This window comes from Schistocerca serialis, chromosome 3 (assembly GCF_023864345.2).
Source record: "Schistocerca serialis cubense isolate TAMUIC-IGC-003099 chromosome 3, iqSchSeri2.2, whole genome shotgun sequence".
Taxonomy (NCBI): domain Eukaryota; kingdom Metazoa; phylum Arthropoda; class Insecta; order Orthoptera; family Acrididae; genus Schistocerca; species Schistocerca serialis.
Genome location: NC_064640.1, coordinates 535,730,982 through 535,755,792, shown reverse-complemented (window position 1 = coordinate 535,755,792; position 24,811 = coordinate 535,730,982). Strand labels below are relative to the sequence as shown.

The window sequence follows — 24,811 nt, the reverse complement described above, 5'->3', positions numbered from 1 at the left end:
GAAGATTCGATTCCTGGTGCTACCTAGTGGACATCCTTGGTGGTGAGACTGGAATAGGGAGCATTCAGCGTCGTGAGGCTAACTGAGGAGCTACTTGACAGAGTAGTACCTGTTTCAAGGTCAAGAAAGTCGACAACGTCCCGGTCAGTGGTGTGGTGACCACATACTTATTCATACCGCATCCAATGACACCATTGCCAGAGGATGACACGGTGGTCGGTTGGGCCCGATTGGGCCGTCAGGGGCCAGCACGCATAAGTTCAGCTGAGTAAGTTACGGTTAAGGTAGGTAGCGGTACCGCTAGAGAAACGCTGTCACCGACAGATATTGAAAGGACGTCAGCAGGACTGCCGACGAGTCCCTGTTTGAGTGTTACGTAAATGAGGCAGACCCGTCTCGCCATTCATCAGCAGGCGTCTCTATTGACTAGCTGCGGGCACTGCCACTGACAGCCGCGGCTCTGTAGCCTTCTAGAATGCAGTCAGTGACGATAGCAGGCTCCTGCTCGCACCGTTGAAAGATGTAATGCAATAATAAATATTGCTAGACACTTACTGTCTCTCAAATGTAGTGACAGGTTCCGATGCAAAAGGAAAAAAAAAGTGGCATGGAAGTTGCGGCTTTCTCGAGGAAGGGAATAAAACAATTGCTAAAGGATCAGCTACACTTGCATAACAGGTTTCATTGAATAACTGAATACCGAGAAGATTATTTCAGCTGAGCCTGACCTGACCAAGCAAACTTCTCCTTCTGTGAGGACATATTTACTCAGCTCATCACTCTCGAATACAAATAAGTGGGAAAAGTGAATCAACCACGGACATATTTTGCCAGACGAAGAAGACAGCACTGCCGTATTGTGTGACAAAGCAGCAGTGGGGTACTTCTTCAGGATCAAAATACTCCTGGTGACATTGTCCTGTGTGGTGAAAGTATCTCTTAGTGACTGTAAGGAGATTGAGGATGACTAGCACAGAACTTCAATTTAACGCTATGAAAGGCAGCTTGCTCTAAATGAGGATAAATGGGATTTAATGCAGATGGGCAGTAGAGATTTTTCTATAGTTCCTGTATAGCAGTAATGGTACGCTGCTTGACTAGGTCATGTCAATTAAAGACCTAGGCGTAACGTTGTTCAGCGGCATGGAGTGGAACGAGCACCTAAGATTAGTCGTAGCGAAAGCGATTAGCCGAATACTCTTTATTGGAAGGCTTTCTCAGAAGTCGATTGTACCTGTAAAGAAAACCGCGTACAAAACGCTGGTACGACTCATTTCTCATTTGTCAGCGTTGCTAAAGTGCTAGCTAACGATTCCTTACAGGTTATGATAATGGAAAAACTCGATGCAGTTCAGATGTGGTATGTTCGATCAATACTAGTGCGTCAAGGAATTGCTCAGTGAGCTTAGATGGGAATCTTTGGCGACAAGAAAACGATCTTCTCGCGAAATGCTATTGGCGAAGTTCATCATACTTTATCCTGCAAATATTTTCAATATGGTTTTAATATGCCCAGATCTGCCAGATGATGATACACATCTTAATAGCTTTTAATTTTGTCGTAAAAATCGTTGGGTCATCCAATTGTCTATAATTCCAGTGTGCATTAGGTATATATTTAAATATGTGGAAATAAGTGCGCCTATATACATATATGTAGAGTGTTAAACCGTGGGGCAATGTTAATCACATAACAGGAAATAAATGAATAAACTTAAAATTCCATTCAGCGCTGATGCGTGTCGTTGCTGTCGTCATAATTATCATCGCGGAGTGACACCACGAGCAAGAATACACACTTGTCGTTACAATATGGAAGCAAACAGCCACCACCTGCCATTCAGAATAATTGCTTGCCATACCTGAAACAAAAGCTGTATCAGTTCATGAAGATATCTGGCTGGAGGCTTATATGAAAGTATACGTCTTTATTTTATTTTCTCCATTGAAAATGATGGTCGGAAGTCTGTGCTGCCGATCACGATTTTCCTTTACCTGTGCGGTTTTTTTTTCCTTTTCTTTGTCATTCAAATGTGATGGTTTGCGATATGTTGAGCTACTGTATTAGTCTGGTACCTGTATTGTATTATAAACACGCACAGTTTTGTAATTAATGGTGTAGCTTTCTCTATACATGATGTATAGAGAAACTGATTTTATTCCTGGCGTATGAGCGACGTCAGCGAAGTAACTACGGTGCCAGCTTGAACCAAAGGGTTCGTTTATGCTGCCACATCACTGCTCATTGCTCGCTTGCATAGGCCGGCAATGATGAAACGAGCCTACTTAGTCCTACCGGCCCATTGAAATTGCACCACAGCTGCTCTGCAGGATCGTTGCCACGCGATCATATGAAGCTGGTTTGTTTCGCGTAACGATCATCGCAGTATGTCCTGACCCCTGAGCCGTGATTGGCTGCTTCGGGGTCATTCGAGCAGTGTCGTGTTTGACTGTTGTTTGTTGCACGGTTTCGCGCGCACCACACATCTGCCTCTACATCTCTTTCTACATCTATACCCTGTAACGTGTAAACTGTTGTGAAATGCATGGCGAAGGATACTTCCCGTTGTAATAGTTATCCGGGCTTCTCCCTGTTCTGTTCGTGTATGGAGCGCGGAAAAAATGATTTCCTAAAAGAGTCTGCCCAAATTGTAGTTAGTTTCATCGTCGTCTTCGCGATCACTGTAGGAGCGATATACAGGAGGCTGTAGCACATTTCTACATGCCTCACGTGATATTGGTACGCGAAACCTTTAAGTAGTCTGAAGAGCTACTGTTCTCATCTACGCCAAGCGTCTTGCAGCTTAGGTTTTTCTCCATTCCCGGGACCTGTCTCTTGGATCAAACCGATATGCGGCCCACGAAAATCTGGAAGTGGAATGTGTGGTTCAACCCGTAGATGTAGATAAAAACTGACGAAACAGTACCTCAGCGTGGCCGGGCCTACGAATCGCTCTTTGAAAGAAACTACGTTAATAATGTTGGGTCAGGAGTAAATTCCGGTGCAGCAGTTCAGATAGCTAGCAGAGTTAAATGTCGTACTGCTGGAGTGACCTCGAAGCAGCCATGACGGCTCAGGTTTCAGGACATGTGGCTATGGCCGGCCGCTGTGGCCGAGCGGTTCTAGGCGCTTCAGTCCGGTACCGTGCTGCTGCTACGGTCGCAGGCTCGAATCCTGCCTCGGGCATGGATGTGCGTGATGTCCTTAGGTTAGTTAGGTTTAAGTAGTTCTAAGTCTAGGGGGCTGATGACCTCAGATGTTAAATCCCGTAGTGCTTAGAGCCATTTGAACCATTTGAGCACGCGGCGATGGTGGCAGCGTGAAACTCAAACCATCTAGGTATCATCGCTTGGCGACAATTTTAGAGGGGAGGTGCAGGTTGAATGAACAGTTACGACTCGGTGGATTTCATTCATCATCGCCCGGTCATGTCGACGAGCAGCGAGGTGGCAGAATAAACGCACCAAAACAACTGTCAACAGATGAGCGTTCGACCGGCATTGTTAACCATTTGGGCACCAGTGGTTTCTGCCTCAAACCGCCATTTTATTAATTTTGTTTTGAAGAACCAGTGCCTTACTTATAGAAACGCAGATGTTGTTGGAAGACAGAAATATCTAGTGGAATACTGAGGTACTGGTCTAGCCACTACTATGGTCGCTCTATGAGATGTCTGTTGCCTGAGGAAAGAGGCCTGTGCACATGCGCAACACGGGTAGCGAAGTGTTATCAACATACATCAGCCATCTCTGTGCAAGTGTGAATGAATGGGGGCAATGTGGATAATTCAGGCTGTATAGCGACGGCGCCAGCTGATACTCCGACAAGTTGCTAGACTTGGGCCGTCCGGGTGGGATAAGCACCTGCAAAGAGAAAAGACTTCAAATCCTCGAACGACCATCGTCATTCAGTTGTTCAGAGGTGCCACTCGGTTGAACTAGGTACGGTAAAAAGTCAGCGTACGAATACACAAGCACCACCCTGCCCTGAAATGGGTCAATGGGTAGTTCGTAAAACACGTTCTTCAGACAGGCAACCATTGTTGCATGTCGAATAAATCGTGCTTCTCAAAAAAACCAGTGAATTTCAAAATACTGCCTCGGGAATTTTAAGTACAAAATTTCTTTATTTTGATTTATTCTCGAAAGTAACGTGACACAGGTTTCCATGTAAATGCGTTTCATTGAAGCTATTTGGTAATGCTGAACACATCTAATAGTTTTCCTTCTGCCGTTATTGATAAGACTGACTAAAAACATTCGGATTTGGAATATAATTTGACATCTGGGTTGTCAGTGCTGTCGATTTCTTGTGAAAGAGTTCACGAGTCTTCTTTCTTTCACGTCCTGCAGAGCCTTTTTACCAGATTGGATGATACTCCCAGTCAAACAACTGATTCAAGAAACTGCATTAAATTAAAATCTGCACAATTTGAACTCCCGATCATTCTTTGAGAGCGAGCGAAGTGGCGCAGTGGCTAGCACACTGGACTCGCATTCGGGAGGACGACGGCTCAATCTCGCGTCCGGCCATCCTGATTTAGGTTTCCCGTGATTTTCCTAAATCACTCCAGGCAAATGCCGGGATGGTTCCTTCGAAAGGGTACGGCCGACTTCCTTCCCCGTCCTTCCGTAATCCGATGAGGCCGATGACCTCACTGTTTGATCTCTTTCCCCAAGCGACACAACCTAACCCATTCTTTGAGATGCTAAGAGCAGTAAACCGTTTCGCTTACGGTAGATCTTGTAAAGAACGGTTAATTAATTTTTTATTTTGACGTTTATTTGCATTCATCGTCATTAACCTTAGTGGTGACTGAGAATCGAGATGAATATCAAATTAAATTTTTCTGGCTGTTGTAGAATTAACTTAATTAGCGAATCATTCATGGCCTTCAGAGCGGCAGTAATGCTTCTGCAAATATGCCTTAAGTTATGTGCGAGAAAATGATGAGATTCGCTCACAAGCAAACAGTACGTGGAGCAAAATTTTCTAGTGGAAGCGGTAGCTGGGAGCGCGCTGCAGGCAGCAGGCAGCTGGGCGGTGCACGCCGAGAGGTTGAATGCGGCAGTTAAGTGGAGAGCAGTCCCGCGGGAGTGCGCTCTCGGCGCCTCATTTGCAAGCTGCCCGCCCGCCTCGCTATGCGCGTCCCTTCCAGTCAGGCATACGCTCGAGGCTGCAGTAGTTCACATCCTGAGACGGGGAGACATCTCGCCTCTAAGTCTGAGTAAGTTGTAATACAATGCGGGGGCACCGTTACCTGAATTTCGAAGAAGTCAAGTACCGGCATTGTGATAGCATACCTATACATACTATGGATAAGAAATTCTGAAAGCTCGCCGGGATAAGAACGGCCAGTTCATTGAGCGGACTGACTGAATTTTTTGTAGCTGTTTCCATTATCATGTCCTGAACGGTCTTTTTATTTGAAACACACACACACACACACACACACACACACACACACACACACACACACAGTTCCCCATATCAAATGCATTAGAATAAAATACTTTTTCTCGTAGTCACTTTTTTGGTTTCTCATCCACGCATATAAAGTAGGTGTTACGTAACTAATTCGTAAAAGTGCTAATCCAATTAATTTTTTGTGAAATTTGATTTCTGATGCAAAGGGGAAATGTGTTCGTAAAATGCTCCTGTAATTGTTGTGACGATGCTAATAACGGATACACACGTAACGGTTAGGATTCCAACAAGTTATATTGACGACTCTTGTTCTTAGGAAAAATAATTACCAGAAGCGCGGTGTGGTTTTCTGATAAGAGTGGACGGACATCGTATATTTATCAGATGAAAAATGTCAAAAAGTCTAGAATGCAAAACAACTCTGGTCCGAGAGAGAGAGAGAGAGAGAGAGAGAGAGAGAGAGAGAGAGAGAGAGAGAGAGCTTTTGCTATGGGGGTTAATAGCTCGTGTTCTGGAGAAAACGTCCGACTGTGCGGAGGTTCTACTTTTAATAGCCAATCTGACAGTGCTCAGTTTCACAGTTTGGAACAGGCCACTAAACTGAGTTAGGTTGGTTAGCACTGCCTTCCTCGAACGATTAGCCTCACTTCTCTAACGCCCTTGGTATATCCATGCGCGAAGGCCCGTTCAAACTAGACACGAAGGAGTTCCTTACGCCGGAAAATATCTTTGCGAAAATGTTTAACTCAAAAATGGCTCTGAGCACTATGGGACTTAACATCTGTGGTCATCAGTCCCCTAGAACTTAGAACTACTTAAACCTAACTAACCTAAGGACATCACACACATCCATGCCCGAGGCAGGATTCGAACCTGCGACCGTAGCAGTCGCGCGGTTCCGGACCGAGCGCCTTAACCGCTAGACCACCGCGGCCGGCAAAAAATGTTTAACTCTTAGAGTTTATATCAACCAAGAGCCACAACATTTAAGGACAAAATCCTATGTCGTGGCATCGTTTTTGTCTATTTAATTTCTCTCGTCCGCCCTCGCAACACACGCGGCTTACAGTTAATATTAGCTGAGTAATCTGCGTTGCCCAGGTATATATTTATTCGAGTCTTCTATTAATCCATCACACCCACATCTCAATAGGAGGTTTCTGGTTCTTAACCCCGTCCAGATTTTCTTACAGTATAGCAATGTGTTTACCAAGTCCAGCTGAAATCGGTCCGGTGGTTTAAGATATGGTGGGGAACATACACAGATACACTTTTATAACATGTATGCATTTAATACATAATTTTAAAATAAAAGGACATGCCAAAAAGTAATGACTCCAAAATTTTTATGTGATAACTATTTAGGCTTTTTAAGTAAAACAAATGTTATTAACGTCCTACACCTTTATTCTTCATGTCTTCATATTTGTAGCCCTCTACCGCTACAGGGCTCCAGATTGCAGTGTGTAGCATGGTGGTGTGTAACGTCTTCGGTTAGGTAGTATCGATTATCCTCCAAACAGTCCCGACATGGCCGCATCCGATTTTCATCTGTTTCCGAAACTTAAATATGGAGACACGAAGAATAAAGACGTAGAATTTTGTCAATAGTTTCTCGGGCGAGACGTCGCATGTCGTCGTGAAATTTCCTCGATATTTTGTCGGCGCAACTGCCCGACATCTTCAGGTGTGGCGAACACCCTGCTAAGGCTGTGACCGAAGCCTCCTTATTTGTGCTAGTCCGAAGGGAAATTGCGCAGGCGTGAACGTGCCAAATTCGTTGAACAATAGCGCAGATACACTCATCTGTATTGAGAGACAGCTACGCCACCTGTCGGGCGATGAACCAATAGCTTCGACACATGCGCATATGCTGGCGTGTGCCCATCCTCGCCGTTGTTAATAGAATATCTGTCGCCACCGCACCATCGTCCCATTTAAGACCAACAGTTTCATTTTGGTCGCTGTGATTTTAACGTGACCAGCCAATGCTGTGCTACATTGGTACCATCATTCCCTGTTCAGCAGATTAATCGAGCTGGGAATTTCCACTGCTGCTTTAATAACGCTATACCTGTACGATGACGTCGATGACAGAATTTTAGTGTTCTTGTTTTTCATACTGTGTCCTGTACTGAGACAAAGCTCGTCCACTGTAGATTTCTCAGGTTGGTCCAGAAGTGTGCGTCGTCGATGTTCGACGCATCTACTCTTCGCGGTGCGACAAGTTTGTCCAACGTATGACGGCCCAGAGCTACAGGGAATCTTAATAGACACCGGGCCTTTTTAAACCGAGATCATCTTACACTGAGCCTAAATGAGCTATAAGTTCCGCGACGTCATACATTGGGAAGACTAGTCGCAACGTGGAAGACAGATGCTTCAAATTGTAAGAAAATGAAACTCCTACAGCCGTCCTTACGATCTTATTTATTGTGCAGCTACCAGTTTCGGCGCTTCAATGCGCCATCTTCAGACCTTAGTTGATGCGGAAGGAGCTAACACGATCCATGTTTACACTGCATCAGTGGCCAACGTAACTAGTTTATGCAGCCAGTTACGTTGGCCACTGATGCAGTGAAGGCCTGAAGATGGCGGACTGAAGCGGCGAAACTGGTAGCTGAGCAATAAATAAGATCGTAAGGACGGCTGTAGGCATTTCATTTTCTTACATAGTGAACGGCCTTGGTCCCCAAGATCTCCAGTCGAACGGATGGACACACAAAAATTAGATGCTTCAAAGTTCTACGACAGACACGACTGGACCAACCAGAAAAATCTGCGGTGACCGAGCGTTTTCGCAGTTTGGGACACCAAAATTCTCTGGTCGACGTCTTCGTACTGGGACAGAGTTATTAAATAAGCATTGGAAATTCGCAGCTCTACTAATCTGCTGAACAGGGACACAGGGTACCAACTTATCACAGCACGGGATCCAACGCTGCCCATGTTAAAATTACAGCAAACAAAAACAAGAACTACTTGGCCGTACAAGGGACGACGCTGCCGTGGCCATTGATAATCGGTTGACAACGGCAGGGATGAGCACATGCGAGCGCGGACACGTACACAGGCTTCCGACAGATGGCTCTGGGGCGTCAGACAGAAGCCTACCGGATGACTGACACGCTCTGCGCGTGCGTCGAAGCTATTGGTTCATTGTCAAACTGGTGGGGTAGCCCCCCCCCCCCCCCCCTCTCTCTCTCTCTCTCTCTCTCTCTCTCTCTCTCTCTCATTGTGTTATGATGACAAATCCTTTATCATTGCGAGATGATCCCTGGGTGAATAAGTGAATACCAAGTAGTTATTAACCACGGATTTAGAACTAGTGTTTATTGGAGAACCGACATCTACATCGATGCTCTGCAATTCACCTAATAGTGTATAGTGTGCTTGACGGGGGATGCTTCGTGTATCGGAGGCAAGTCGTAATATATATCATAGCGCGCTCATGTGCATTTAAAGTCGTTCTTTCCGCACTTCATAGCCAATTGTAACGGGAACAATCCCTACTATGTTGTACAGGGTCCGACAAACGGACCTCCCATATCTGCAGAGGCTCCTATTTCAGCTCTGGTGGGGGTACAGAGGTGGAGTTGGTATCGATTCATAGCGGTGTAAGTGCTATTTTCAGTAGGCGCAGTAGCTTCGCTAGGTGAGCATCATGCATTTGTTGTGGAGTAGTATACTGAAAATGGTGGTTCTGTGATGACTAGCCGGCCGCGGTGGTCTAGCGGTTCTGGCGCTGCAGTCCGGAACCGCGGGACTGCTACGGTCGCAGGTTCGAATCCTGCCTCGGGCATGGGTGTGTGTTATGTCCTTAGGTTAGTTAGGTTTAAGTAGTTCTAAGTTCTAGGGGACTTATGACCTAAGATGTTGAGTCCCATAGTGCTCAGAGCCATTTGAACCATTTTGTGATGACTACTTAGCTAGCATTTCACATTCGTTTCGAACTTGGACCACATGATTCTGTTCCTGATAGAAAAACTGTTGGAGTTCAGGTTGTAGAATTCAGAGCATCAGGTTCTGCCTTTAGTTGCAACAGTTTCTGCACTAAAAACTGAAGTGGGCTGACAAGGCAGCCAGTCCACAGTGACGGGTAGCCGAAAGAAAGGCACGCGTACACACATACGCCGACGGGCGTCAAGTACTGGAACAGGCTACGTAATTAATGCTATGAAGAAAAGTACGTAGCTGGATTAATACTTATCTTTAATCAATCATTGTGGTACATCGCTCTTGACTATACACAGGAGACTTTAATTACAATCACTGTAAGGCTAATGGCGCCTTGCTAGTTCGTAGCCATTAACTTAGTTAAAGGCTATTCTGTCTCTCGGCTAATGAGAGAGAAAGGCTTCGTACATCTAGTCGCTAGCGAGGTCGTCCGTACAACTGGGACGAGTGCTTGTTCGTATCACGAGACCTGCCTTGTGGTGGCGCTAGGTCTGCGATCACACAGTGGCGACACGCGGGTCCGACATGTACTAAATGGACCGCGGCCGATTTAATCTACCACCTAGCAAGTGTGGTGTCTGGCGGTGACACCACAAAAACAAAATCTGCTGGCCGACCTCGGCCTGTCACAGCGCTCGAATACGTGGCACGTGTTTGAGTGTCTATCCAGCGATCTCCAAAGTGTTCAGCACTTACATATGTAGCTGCTTTGTGGTAGTCTGATGGAAATGGAGAAAAAATCCTGCGCAGAGATCTTCACATGCACCCACACAAAATTCCACAGGAAATGACCGGGAAAACTATGGGTGACTTCCAGGAAGGCTTTATCAATGTGTCGGTAATGGAGGCTGTCATTTACCGGACATAATTTTTAAAACCGGCTTATGTAACTTGTAGTATCTATTGTACAGAAATCACAATATTTTCTCTGTATCTTTCTTTCATTGTAACTATCTTATGAAATACGGGAGGTCTTTTTGCCGGACCCTGTGCAGCGCTAAGTAATCTCTACCATGAATTTGAGTGGTTTTTATAGTATTTAGATATGAAATTTGCGTATTCCCACCCACGAGCGTACGTCATGTACATCAGGTGGCCTTGATTACTTTCTTATTGACTGTATGGGGATTTTGCCTGCTCACTACCAATGCTTTGCTACGTGCACGTAAAACCTGTTGGTGAACTTCGACACAGTTGCTTGCGAAATCGCTGGTGTTGGTGCAGCGAACGCTCTTGTTAAAAAAGCTACGCATTTGTTAACTTCACGTGTTGCAGCGTGCAGACGAAGCATCAAGTAGTCAAAAACAACCTCTATCAAGGACCCATGGTGTGGGGCGTCCACTGGTACAGTCTCTTCGTGGTCCTCATCAGAAAAAGCTAATGCCAACAGTCTGCACTGTGTTTTAATGAATTTCTTTATTACCGCGTGCAATTAAAACAGCAGTCTGTAATCAAAAATGAAGTTAACTCCATTTTCAACGATTGCAGTGCTACTCAAGATGAAAATGTTAGGGTTGACTTGTTATCCCCCTATGTCTGCAACAGGTTTTACCTGAAATAGTTTTTAAAACGTTATATTTGCCGTCGACAATACAAAGTTTTTATTTTTAGAAGTGCAATTTCGGCATTAACCCTAGCAACTGACCAACGCATTTTCTACACTGAAGAGCCCATGAAACTGGTACACCTGCCTGATATCGTGTAGGGACCCCGCGAGCACGCAGAAGTGACGCAACGCGACTTGGCATGGACTCCACTGATATCTGAAGTAGTGCTGCAGGAATTGACAACATGAATCCTGCAGGGCTGTCCATAAATCCGTAAGAGGAGGAGGATGGACATCTCTTCTGAACAGCACGTTGCAAAGCATCCTAGATATGCTCAATAATGTTCATGTCTGGGGAGTTTGGTGGCCAGCGGAAGTGTTAAAATCGGAAGAGTGTTTTGGAGCCACTCTGTAGCAATTCTGGACGTGTGGGGTGTCGGATTGTCGTTGTCGAATAGCCTAAATCCCTCGGAAAGCACAATGGACATGAATGGATGCAGGTGATCAGATAGGATGCATACGTACGTGTCCTGTCAGAGTCTATCTAGACACATCAGGTGCCCCGTATCACTCCAACTGCACACGCCCCACACCATTACGGACCCTCCACCAGCTTCAACAGTCACCTGCTGGCATATTGGGTTCATTACGTTGTCTCCATACCCGTAATCGTCGATACGCTCGATACAATTTGAAATGAGACTCGTCCGACCAGGAAACATGTTTCCATATATCAACAGCCCAATGTTGGTGTTGACGGGCCCAGGCTAGGTACACGAGTGAGTCTTCAGCTCCGAAAGCCCATGTCGATGATGTTTCTTTGAGTGGTTCGCACGTTGAAACTCGTTGATGGCTCAGCACTGAAATTTGCAGCAATTTGCGGAAGGGTTGCACTTTAGTCACTTTGAACGATTCTCTTCAGACATCGTTAGTCCCGTTCTTGCAGGACCTTTCTCCGGCCGCAGGGGTGTCGGAGATTTGATGTTTCACCGGATTCCTGATATTCACGGTACACTCGTGAAATGGTCGCACGGGACAATCCCAACTTCATCACTATTTCGGAGATGCTGTGTACCATCGTTCGTGCGCCGACTATAACACCACGTTCAAACTCAATTAAATCCAGATAACCTGCCATTGTAGTAGCAGTAACTGAGCCAACAGCTTCGCCACACACTTGTCTTACATAGGCGTTGTCGACCGTAGCGCCGCATTCTGCCTGGTTACGTATCTCTGTATTTGAATAAGCGTGCCTATACCAGTTTCTTTGGCGCTTCAATGTATAACGCACATCACCAAAGATGGGGAGTTACTTATCCCCACCCTAAAAAAGTTAAAATACAACACAGTACGTTGATTTTAATTGATTTATATTACTAACATACTTTTTAATATAATATTGGTGTATAAGTAGGATCCAGAACCTGAAAAGATCTTTTACGACACTTTTAGCAACATCAGTGTATTTTCATTATATCCACTGTGGATGATGAACTGCGACTGTCATTTAAATCGGCGATTCATCTGGTAATAAATATGCAACCAGTCGCTTTTTTACGATTTATTCAACCATGAACATGTTTCCGAGCCACTGCAGGCTCATCAGCACTGCATCTTGCTACACTTGGTCAACAAGACAATGTTATTGGAACAGCGCACCAGAGAAGACATAATCTGTCAATATTAACCGTGCTCGTCGAAGTTTTAAGCAACAACTGCTCGCAATGGGGGACAATATTTTACGTTTTCAAGACACTGTGCGCTCTTTGGGTTTATTATTTGACTCTAAATTAACTAGGATCACACACCCGAAAGATATACGACCAAAGGGCTCCCAGTCATTGAATATTTTGAAATGCCTTTGTGGAAAAAGATGGGGAGCTGACAGGTCTCGCCTCCTGCAGTTTTATGGAGCATTTGTTCAATCGCCTTTAGACAATGGCAACGTGGTCTGCGGATCTGCTCGCCCGTCCTACCTCAAGATATTAGTTAGATGCTGTCCACCAGGAGGGCATTCGGATATGTACTGGAGCGTTTCGGACCAGTCCAGTTCAGAGTCTGTGTGCAGAGGTTGCTGAGCCACCACTCTGAACTTGGCGACGTATCCTTTTGCCTCGACAGATGATGAAAATCTCCGCGTCACCTCAGTCGTTGACATTTAGTTCAGTGGTTCAACCCACCTTTGAACAGCCGTTCAGGAATCGGTCCCATGCGATCAAGCCAGTTGGGATACGTGCAAAAGACTGTCTCAAGGATCTGGATCTATCAGGCATCAAAATACACAGCCAGGTATGGAGCGCATTGCGCCTTCAGAGGCTCAATGTGATTTTAAGCGTGATACAGCACAAGGAAACTTGTGCTCCAGATTTTGTTTTTACAACATTGTTTTCGTCAATTTTAAGTACGTACCACAGTTTTATAGTTGTTTATACAGATGGATCCCAGCAAGAGAATGTCCTCGGTTGTTCTGCTGTTTTCCCTGATAGGGTTTTTAAAGTGCGTCTTCCGGAACAATTTACAAATTATGATGCGGAATTATATGTCATTCTGATGGCACTGGAGAGGATTCATAGACATCACCGTACAAGGTTTCTTGTCTGTTCCGACTCGCTTAGTGCACTGCAAGCACTTCACAAAATTTATTCAGTAGACCCGCTGATTCAGCTCATCCATGAATCCTTACAGCGGCTCCAACACCGTGGCAAGGAGGTGATCTTTTGCTGGGTACCTGGCCACATTGGGACACACGGCAACGACATGACCGACAACGTCGCCAAGGAAGCATGTTGTAGTAGTGCTGTCCATCAATGTTCCATTCTCTCTTGAAAGCCATCATCTCATTTCCTGACACACGTATCATGCATAAGTGGGAGACTGAATGGTTGCAGGTATCAGACAACAAACAGCGGTCGCTCAAATTGACCACAAAAGCATGGGGGACTTCGTGCCAGCTTCACCGCTGGAAGGAAGTTCTGCTTAGCAGACTGCGCATCGGGCATGGCCCTTTAACACATTGCTTCCTCCTTCGACGGGAGGATCCACCACTCAGTGAAGTTCGTGACGTGCCACTCTGTTCGGCATAATGTGGTTACGTTTGTCCTATATATTGATACTGGGGCAGCCCTCAGTCTCGATGGAAATCTGCCCACCATCTTCGCAGATATTGATACCAGTGTTAAGAGTGGTGAAATTTTGTGAACCTTCAGGCCTCATCCCTAAATTAGTGGGGAAGGGAGGCAGACTTTAATACATTATAAACTGCTGCGCATGTGGTGACAGCCTTCGTCCCCACCCATGAGATTAGCATGTTGACTTTTCGTCAGCGCGCTGATGACCATGATGCCGAGCGCGCTTCACCTTAAATAATCATCATTATCCTCATCTTGTAACACCTCCATCTGATGATGGGCCTGCAGTGATTCGAAAACGTGTTAATGGTTCAATAAATCGTAAAAAAGCGAGTGGTTGCATATTTATTACCAGATAAATCGCCAATCAATGTATTTTCAATAACGTGTACAACCAAGATGGAGGTATTTCATTACCACAACAAAAAGATTTTAAAAAGGGAAATTTCGTGAGAGAGAGAGAGAGAGAGAGAGAGAGAGAGAGAGAGAGAGAGGTATCTAAACTGTTTCAAAATTAATTGCCTTAACAGTTAGTAGATGTATCCTGCTGTGAGATAAAAGATCAAAGGCTCCGCGGAAAAATGTTTCCGATTGCATACACCTCCTTGTCTTTCTTCGTGGCTCCGAACTCCAAATATGTGGAAACCGCAAGGGGAGGCATCGGGACTGTACGGGGCATGTGTAAGGGCTACCCATCAAAACTTCTGCGGCGTAGAGGAAACAACGTTGATGAGCCGGCCCATATGTTGACAAGATTGTTTAGAGCACGATACGGATTTCGCCGGAAAGCCCTTACACATCCTCCATACAGTCCCGATACCTCTGTATGTTTGGAGTTTGAAAAAAGACATTCGTGGCCGTCTGTTTGCTTCAGACGAAGAGGTGCACACCTTGGTACAATCATGGTTGCATAGGCAACCGCAGACATTTCCCCATGAAGGCACCGACCGTCTAGTTTCACAGTGAGGTACACATACTAACAGTTATAACGATTAGTTTTGAAATAATAAAAGGTATACTTTCTTTTACCCACCTGTCTCCTTTCCATATGACTGCTCTTTACACAGGGTGGGGCAAATAAGAGGCCCGGACGAGTGGATACTATCAGACGTGAATCTGTGCATATAACCACACCCTCTGTGGTTATATGCAACAGGCTGGAGCAACTGCCGATACAGCACATTTACGCAATCTTCAAAACTGACTGAGTTGTTAGCAGAGGTAAGTCTGGTCGCGGGCCTGTCTGGTCACCTAGGTCACTTGATCTGTCAGTGTGCGATTACTTTGTGAGGGGAGCCCTCAAGCGTAACGTGTATCGCAACACTCCTCATAGCCTTCAAAAACTGTAGCAGAACATTTCGGATGAGACTGCAGCTATTCAGCAGTCCAGCTTCCATTTGCCTTGAGAAACTTGCTGATCAGGAACCAAAAGTGCCAAGAGATGAACTGTGGTCACTTTAAACACCTGCTGTTGTCGGGTTAGTACTGTATCTTTACTCTGTTGTTTTTCTTGGTACCGTGGAACTCTGTTCTCCATGCCACTTTTATTTGCCCCACCCTGTACATATTACACCAAAAATATTGTAGAACGTAATGTACTCAAAAGTTTGCCACCAGAATGTGACAAAATGGCATACTTGGCCAGTGGCAGCAGGTATTTCAAGTGTCGCTCAGAGGCAGCTTACAAGGGGGCGGGCGTCTGCACATACGCAGACATACACAAAGAACAAAAACAGTATTATTTCAGCAGACAAATTAATTTTTTGCTTAAAGTAAAAAGAACTCGCAGTACTTCAGGTACCTACTGTGTCCTGTTTAAAGTGTATCCTATTTCACCCCTTTTTTTAAAAAAAACACCACACAGAAACCAAACTCCCTTATTAACATTTCTTTGTGAAAACCCTGCGTATTTTGTTTCGATGAATCACTAAATCTCCACACAACTGAAAATACATTGTTCTATTTATACACTATATTGATATGCTGGTATATTCGAGAAACTATACTGTTTCTCAGGTGCTAAACAAAAGTACTGAGGTGTGTGTCTTTGTTATATTAATGATACAGCGGTAGTGTAAGATGTTACAGGGTGTAAAAAAGTTCTCGAACTGGAGAAATTTCCTGTATTTGCGACGTTTCTGTAATGCTGAAGAATAAGACACCAGCAGAGGGCATTCACAGATCAGCAGAACTGTCAGGATAATGTATAAATGCAAAGGTTTGAAGTTCTTTGCAGTTACGATTATTATCTACTAAATTATTTCTTTGGAAAATTGAATTTGTGGGTTACTGCAACCGAGAGGAAATTTAACTCATCGGTCATCTGTTTGTTGTTCCTGATATCAAGTAAATTCTTGATACTGATAAACATGTTGTTTGGCTTTTGTAGCTAGGTTCTTGCTTTAAAATGCTGTAAATGTAGTGTCCGGAAGACAGTTATTGACTGATACAACAAAAACCATTCTCATTTCGTTGTTGTATGTTAAGTGTCACAAATACGCAAGCTTTTACTCCATAAAATATCGCAAGGCCCTATTGTGTGACCATGTCAAGATATTACAACTTACCGATTGTACCTAAGCATTTTATCATACTTTTTTCTCTGCATGCGTATTGTAAGTAACGATGTTTTTGGAAAATTTCTGCTCTTCGGTGATTAGCTTGTAAATATTCATTTAAATAGAAATTGTCAAACTCGTATTTTGCTAGTGGTAACGTTTTATAGTGAATGAGCGCTGTATTCATGATATTCTTAATTTAATAAATTTCGTATAAAGATGTTAATAACACTTATTGACAGATTTCTGCTTTTACTTTCCAGCTACAGTACGTAATTGTACCTTTCCACAGACTAGATACTTCGTTTTCTCAAATTTGTCTGCTCGTCATGTTTAAAAATGGGAGGGGGGGAGGGAGGTAAAGAGGCAAATATATAGTATATGTTACAGCTTTCTTCTATAGCCACACTAAACTTATTGTATGTATAACCTTTGCTTTTCCTCCCACATTATGGTATAATATAATAAGTGTGAATGAATGAGGCCATATTACAGTATCAGCATTTACTGTCCTATTACATCCTCATTATAACCATAATGGGCATACTTTCAAGCTAATTTTATTAATATGAAACTCCCAAGTCATTAACACATCAGTGTAACACCCATGAATTAATAGTTACCTGCTATTTTTTAGAAATGCTTCCCAGTCTTTGAGACAAACCACTTTCACTTGTGACTTTCTGTATACCTTGTTTACAGTAACAATAATAATTTGTCACTGAAATATGTATCAGTGTCTTTCATATTTACATATCTTGGTTGTGGTTTTAATGAAGTTCAGAAGGGATACCCTAGATTTTTTTCATGTTACTAGTAAAAACTTCGGTGTCAACAATAGCTAGGAGTGGGATATGTTCAGAACATGGAAGAACTCTAATAGTAACAAGAGTAACAGAAACTTGAAATTTAAGATGAAAATAAACTGTGAGGACTGTGAAACTTCCGGACAGATTAAAAGCATATGTTCGACTGGGACCCAAACCCAGCCATTTACCTTATTGGGAAGGATAAGTCTGGGGGGGTCTGATCCGGCACTCAGTTCTAGTCTTTCAGTTACACAACAGTGTGCACTTTCCCATGGGGTGGATGATTCATTTTGCAAGGACTGTGGTAACATGGGAATTTTGTTTCCAAGTTTCATTGGTAACTGGAGAAGCTTATCCATGTTCATGTAACAGGATTAGCATGTCACTCCATACCCTTCATGTAAAATGTTACTGTGAAGAGTGAAAAGTGTATAAAGTTCCTTAGAGACTGAACAAGACATACAAAATTCATTTTGTTCATATGTGGCCTCTTGAAGCATTCTCCTTGTAGCCCTACTGCTAAAGATAAATGCAAAATAAATAATGTTTTGCTATTTTTTCAATTTTTTCTGATTTAATATATGATGAAAATTCTGTACTACTTCAGAAGGTCGACAATCATGTTCTTAAAAACGAAAGAAGTGTACTTTTAACAGATTTATAGGCTTTTATTGCAACTTTAACTACTTACAGCAAGAACGCACTGCTGTGTAACTTACATGTTCGCAATTGGCATCATTGAGGACCATATTCAGTACCTCTTTCATTTTGCTCATTTCTTGTACCGAGCTAGGTGCCTGCAAGATATCACCTTTTAATACTTTGTGTGTTGGTAACATTGTGCTGTCTGGAATTGTATGATGCCTCTTATTAGCTCAAAATGATGACATAGTCATTTATTCTAGGCTGTAGCTAATTCCTAAAGTCATTGGCTGTAAAAAGTTGTAGGGCAAATGATTCAAATAAAATCACTGTTCATTTATGTTAATGGCTAACTTCCATTCCACTGCTATTAAAAATCTTTCATTTTCTATCATTTCTGTTTATAAGTAAATTGCTGTGCTGCATAAACGAAGTATGTGCAAGAGTTTTTGCCTTCAAGAAGTGAGGTCACTGAAAAGACTGAGTTTTAATTAAACTCCCTTATTCTTTGCAGTCCGACTAAAGGAAGCAAATTGGAGATGTTGGGGAATGTAAAGAGCCAGATGACAAGCTGGCTAGGGTCTGGTGTTTTGGGAGGCCTAAGGAAGGGGGACCCATCAGACCCAAATGCAACTACAGGCCAGCAACCATCAGATCAGTCAAGTGATCCTGCTCAGCAGACTTCTACTTCCGAGAAGCCAGCACAGGACACAACTCAAGAAACCAAAGAAGATGATGACTCCAGGTTTGTAGATTTTAATTAGCATTGTGAATGTTAGTACAAATATTAAGAACAATAAATAAATTGACATTGTATGGTATGAATTACAGTAGGTAGGATAAAATAACATTGGTTTCATCTGGATGTTATCACATGTGGAGACATCTGAATTGTAGGTTTCATTCTTCAGTCCCAAAGAGTGTGCGAAATCGGACAAGCAGAATATGTTGGTAGGTGAGGTGGCAACACAGGAACAATATGTTTCTGATTATCATTTTGTCAAGTTTCGTAATATTTCTCATGCACTTCCAGTACAAAAAAGCATAATTCATAAATATAAACTAAAATTAATGTTTCTACCCAGTTTCTCTCATTCCTGTTTCAACTGAGCTAGTCAAACATTTTTAAGGGCCTCAGTGTTTAGACACTGAACTCTCAAAATTCTAGCTTAACATTATGGCCAAAGGTGCAGACATGTATATCATAATTATAAAATCATATTAATACAAAATCACAAGTAATGAGAAATTTTCAATGTCATGATGCATTGAATCAGTACTGGAAAGTACATAATAAGCTTATTAGCTTTTGAAACATGTAACAGGTCTCAGCTTTACTTACACATAAATTGCAAGACGTTGGGAACTTTGTTTACACATGCCTTACTTCAAGGAATTTATTGGCTTCAGTTTAAGCTAGTAAATGGCATAATGTGAAACATGATCATATTTGGTTATTGTAACAAAACATCTGTGATTAGTATACAAATGGAACCATAGCTAAAATTGATTGGTCTGTGAAACCACTTCATGGCTCTTCCTCTTAATTTTACAACCTCATTAACAACACTGTTTCAGATAACTTCTTTCTTTTATAGTTATACATTTTTACAGATGCTGGTATCCATTTTCTTAATCTGCTTTACCACTGTTTGCTTAGAGGCTAATGGGGGCGCTTCATAGATGTATCAACACTCAACTTACAAAGAAGGCCAGCATAAGCACCACATTGTTAACATGTTGTTCAACTTACATTTTCATATAACATTACCATTAAATAATAAGCGTTTGGTGCAGTTTTCTCTGGATTAAGTGTGTGTGAAATTGAGCTGTGTTACATATTTCTCTTCAGATTTTCTAGTTAGTTATAAAAATAACTCATCAGTTACAAGCTAAACTAGCCTTTTAGTGGTCTTGTGATTGCTCTAAATGATAGTGTGTAGCATAGCTTACGGTGAGAGTTGAAATGAAATATGGTAGCATGGCCCTCCAAATTTACAGTGGCAGTATTGAGAAGCATTTCTACAACCTTTATTATCAAAGATTATTTAAATTCTGCGATTGTGTGTTGAGGGTCTTGTACGTTCTGCAGTAGTGTTTGCATTACCTCTAGTAGCTTGCTTTCTGGCATGTTACTACTTTTGCACATGTTTTGTAAATGGTTTCTTTCAGAAACAGTTTTGTTTTGATTCTGTATATTTTTAGTGATGGGCGTGGAATAAATTACTATGTTACAAATTTTACTATGGAGAGTGAAAGATGATCTTCCTTGGCTTCTGTATCTTGTGACCGAGTAAAACATGGAGATAAATTGGCATTTGCAAATGCATGTGCAGTGTTCTTGACATCAATTATGGGTTTCCATAGTGAAGTGGAAAATTTGAGGAAGTGATTTAATACCAACTGTGTTTTAAACACAATAAATAATAAAACAGAACTACAGTGGCAAATACTCTATAGTTTTAGATTGAAAGACAAAGGTCTGGAAGCTAGCATAAGAGGTAATACTTCAGCATGCAATAAGTGTGTGTGTGTGTCACGTGAATGCATTAGCTTGCAAAATGAAGGTGAGCCAGACTACCAGCGTAGACTTTAATCCATTCAACAGTTAACAAGAGTGGTTTGATTAGACTACAGAAACACAAGATATAAAAGCACACAGATCAGAATTCAAACAGTTCAGATAGATGTGGCATATGACTTGCTTCCCTTTTGTGGTTAAAGTAAGCTAAGGGGTAGGAATATCATTTGACCATAGAAATATAACTATGTTAGCGAATTTCGGGGTGGGCAACGGTTGAACACATGTAGATGCCAATAGAGAAGTAAGAGGACAAAGTGGGAAATCAAAAACTACTTATGAAGTTTGTCCAGCCAATGCCTTCTTCACTAATGAGCCTGGTTACTAGTTAGATAACTCACAGTAATAATTCAAGGTGAACAGTCAGAGACACAAACCCACAGCTGGTTTAATAACACACATCTTTTGTGATTTTTTTCCCTTTATAAAGCTTGACTAATAAATCAGCTATGCTATAAGTACCATAATTCCATAAACTTTTGAAGAGAAAAGGTGCTCAAAAAACTTAAGAATCAACTTATGAGTGTGGCGGATCTGAACATGTCCTGAACACAAGGAGGGCTGTAGCTCTTGGGTACATGGAGAGAAGCTGAACACTTTCTTACCACATGGATCACCATAAATAACTTCCTGTATGTAAATGGTGAAAACAGTGTGCAAGTACTCACTACTGTGTGATGATTGGAATTTTGTATTGATGGTGCAGCCATTTTCCGTATGACAAATTGAACATGCATTATTAGTGCTACTACAGCCATAGGTACTACAAAGTTGTAAATCATGTTAATAGTTGCAATTTGTCAGATGACAACATATCATACAAAACATACTAAGCGTTTTCTCTGAAAAGTAATAACAAAAAAATAGTTTGGAAGCTTATTCATTAGGGGGACAATCCCCTCTTTCATGATGGCTACTTGGAAACTTGTATCGGTCAACATGAAGCAGTTGTAATGACAATGCATACATTACAAAGATGAACTAAAAACAAGTAGAAACATTTCTATGTTCAATAATCTAGGCAGAGAGACAGCCACATCGAATCTGAAATGAAAACTCAAATGACTTAGCCCTGGAGTCCAGCAAGTAAAGGAACTGTGGCTCTTGTCTGAAGAATAGTTGACCAATCAATGGACAGATATGTATATGTAGAACAGTTCATGATTGGAGGGCGGACTAATTAGTATACATCCACTGTAAAGAAACTTCAAAAGGAACAGCTTCTACTGCTCATAGTACCATAGTAGAACAACATCGAAAGACCTCTTGCAGAATACAAAGAAATTCAGGTCATGTGAAAAAGCTGCCAGTGGCACAAAAGCTAGTGTGTAGACACTCCTAAATGCTACAGGAACAGAAATAAATTTGATCAAACCCTAAGCACAATTTTGAAGTCCATTTTCAAATCTTCAATAAAAGAAGTTGCAAGACTGTTATCTCGGTTTAATGTGCGTTTCACTGGAAAGGTGGATAATATAAGTATTAGTGTCATGGGCATTCAGAAACAGTTGAAATAATTGAAACTGAACACTGTTTCACCGTCTAATAGGCTACCCATAATATTCAATACAGAACTTTCAACAAAGTTATCCCCCATTTTAACCATAATATACTGTAGATCCTTCAAACAAAATACTGCACTCAGAAGTTGAAAATTTGTGACTGAATTGAAGTTAAGTTTGTAGGGAGGACTCCGCATGTTATCTTAGATTGAAAATCAACAACAGATACTGAGTTAGCTTCAGTCATGCTCCAGGGTGGTGTACTGAACCTTCCTGCCCTCCTCATAGAAAAGGATCTTCTCAATCTCAGCTCACATTGTGGCTCATCACACACCATACCAAAGCAGTATTAGTTGAAAGAAAGATGGAGCATGTTAAGGATACTAACTAGTAGCAGGTACGTCCATATCTATTTGTGGTAAAATTCTAAAACCATTTTGCCATTCACCATAAACTAATAAGGATGCTCCCATTGAAACTTAGATCCTGCGTATGCTCTTGACCTCAGACTTCGTGTAGGTGATGCAATGAATTGCTGTCTGAGAAAAGCTGCACAAATATTGAGTCGCATCTTGATAAGGTCAGAAAATGGTGCATTGTAAAATTGTGTCACAGAACAGATTTGTATTGTGTGACAACAATAGGTATGTCACAGTTGGAATTACATTCATGCAAGTACCTGGGTTTAATGTTTTGTGGGAAATATGAAATGGAATGATGACATAGGCTTAAGCAGCAGGTAGCAGGCGTTGGTTCACGGCAGGATACTGGGAACTTGTAGGTAGTCTACAAAGGAAATTACTCCCAAAACTCTTACGTGTTGTATCTTAGAATGTTGCTCAAGTGTGGGACGCGTACCAACAGTGAATTTACTATAATGTAGACAAAGGAAGACAGTGTGAATAGTCAAAAGTCTGTCTGACCCACAGGAGAGCACCACAAAAATACTGAAATGAAACAGAATTTTCAGACACCAGGTATCCTGTGAAAGCCTAATCACAAAGATCCAAGAACCAATATTAAGTGAAGAACCCAGGAATTGACTTCAGGCCCCATCAGGAATGCAAAGACAAGATTAGTCTAATTTTAACATGCACAGAGGCATCCAAGCTTTCATTCATTCTTTCCCTGCTTGGTAGTTGAATGGAATGGGAAGAAATACTAACGTGTGGTACAATACACCCTTGCTCAGGTTGTTAGCAATGGTTCGTAGAGTGTGAGTGTAATGTAGATGGTCAGACATGCTGTCCTAGTGGCCGAAATGCCAAATAAATGATGTTATAAATCAGTTTTTCAGTGATCGGTTCATTGTAGAACTTCGGCAACTCAATGAGGCAAGATTCTTTGTACATGATTAATTGTCATATTTAGACATATAAAACCATATTAAATGATTATAATTTTGGTCCACATGATTTTGGAATTGTTGTGGAACAGGTCAGTCTGCAAGTCTAACAAGATGTTCTTGGGCTAACAGAACACACATACGCAAGCCCTTGTTAGAGAAATTGCTAGAGATAGATAATGTATGTAAAACTTCTTTCCAAATGACAGGCTTATTTGCTGCAGTGTCAATGGCTATTGTAGTTAACTAGTGTTCCACAGCGATGTTGCCTCACGACAGTATATGGAATATGTATGATACACTAACTGTAGATTGAAATTGAGGAGCTAGATACAAATATTGTGATAAAATGCACTGTTACACACTTGAATTGCAGCTGTGAAGGCATGTAGATGACTGTTAAATACCTCCAGCCTATTAAACTCTTGGCTTCAATATAGCCAATGCTAATAAGAAGTCGAAAGAGGTAGTGTTGAACCTAGGCATTCTGTGTTGGTGAGCACATGGTCATCTGTGAAACCATTGAAGCTGAGGTACCATTACTTATACTGTTGATGTTCAGTCACTGTCACGTATGTAGTAGCAGAGTAAAGTATTGCTAAGGCTGTGTATGCAACAGATGCACCACTTACACAGCAAGGATTGTAATACTGGTAAGATGTCCACCAGAAGGTGCATCATTATGACCCACCTACAAGTAATGCACAAAGAGGTTGCCTTGATACACAATATCAGCTCATGGAGGCATTTGTTAATGCAGCAAACTTTGTCACGTTCACCTACATTAGTTGTGGATAACTGGATGGGTGTTGTAGGCCACAGCTTGATAAATTTTGAAGCAAGCCAGATTCTGTATTTTACAAGTGTCAAAATTTTTATTTGTGGGACACTCAAGCCTTGCATGACATAAGCTGCTATAGGCAACCATGGTTTTGGGGTCTTAGCTCCATCATCGGGTGTATCTGAAATCTGAAGTAAAATAACAGCTCTAATCTACTCCATTTAGCGATTAAGAAATTTTTAAACAATTAAAGATGGACAATTAAAAACTGAAAGAGAGAAAATGTTTCAACAATAATCTACCTAGAAGTGGTGGGGCATCATGTCTATGAGCTAACAGTTGATAAGCAAACATGTCATAAGTGGACTGTCAAATAATATCCCAAATTGTGGCTGCGACACGGCAAGCAGACTGAACAGTAACACTACAGGCCGTATTTGTGGTAAACACTGTGATGGAGGGGCATAACATGACAGAGAGAGAAACTAAGGTATAAGCATGTACGAATGCCGAAAAAATACAGAAGCAATATAG

The 24,811-nt window shown here is 42.1% G+C and overlaps 1 protein-coding gene across 4 annotated transcripts in view; it reads left to right on the top strand.

The window, feature by feature from the left end:
* Positions 1-24,811, top strand: part of LOC126470411 (synapse-associated protein 1) — a 336,806-nt gene that overhangs the window by 149,283 nt on the left and 162,712 nt on the right. For all 4 annotated transcript variants that reach the window (XM_050098263.1, XM_050098262.1, XM_050098265.1 and 1 more), the window contains exon 2: positions 18,583-18,813. In XM_050098263.1, the coding sequence (XP_049954220.1) occupies positions 18,583-18,813 (231 nt within the window). The remainder of the gene's footprint in view (positions 1-18,582; positions 18,814-24,811) is intronic.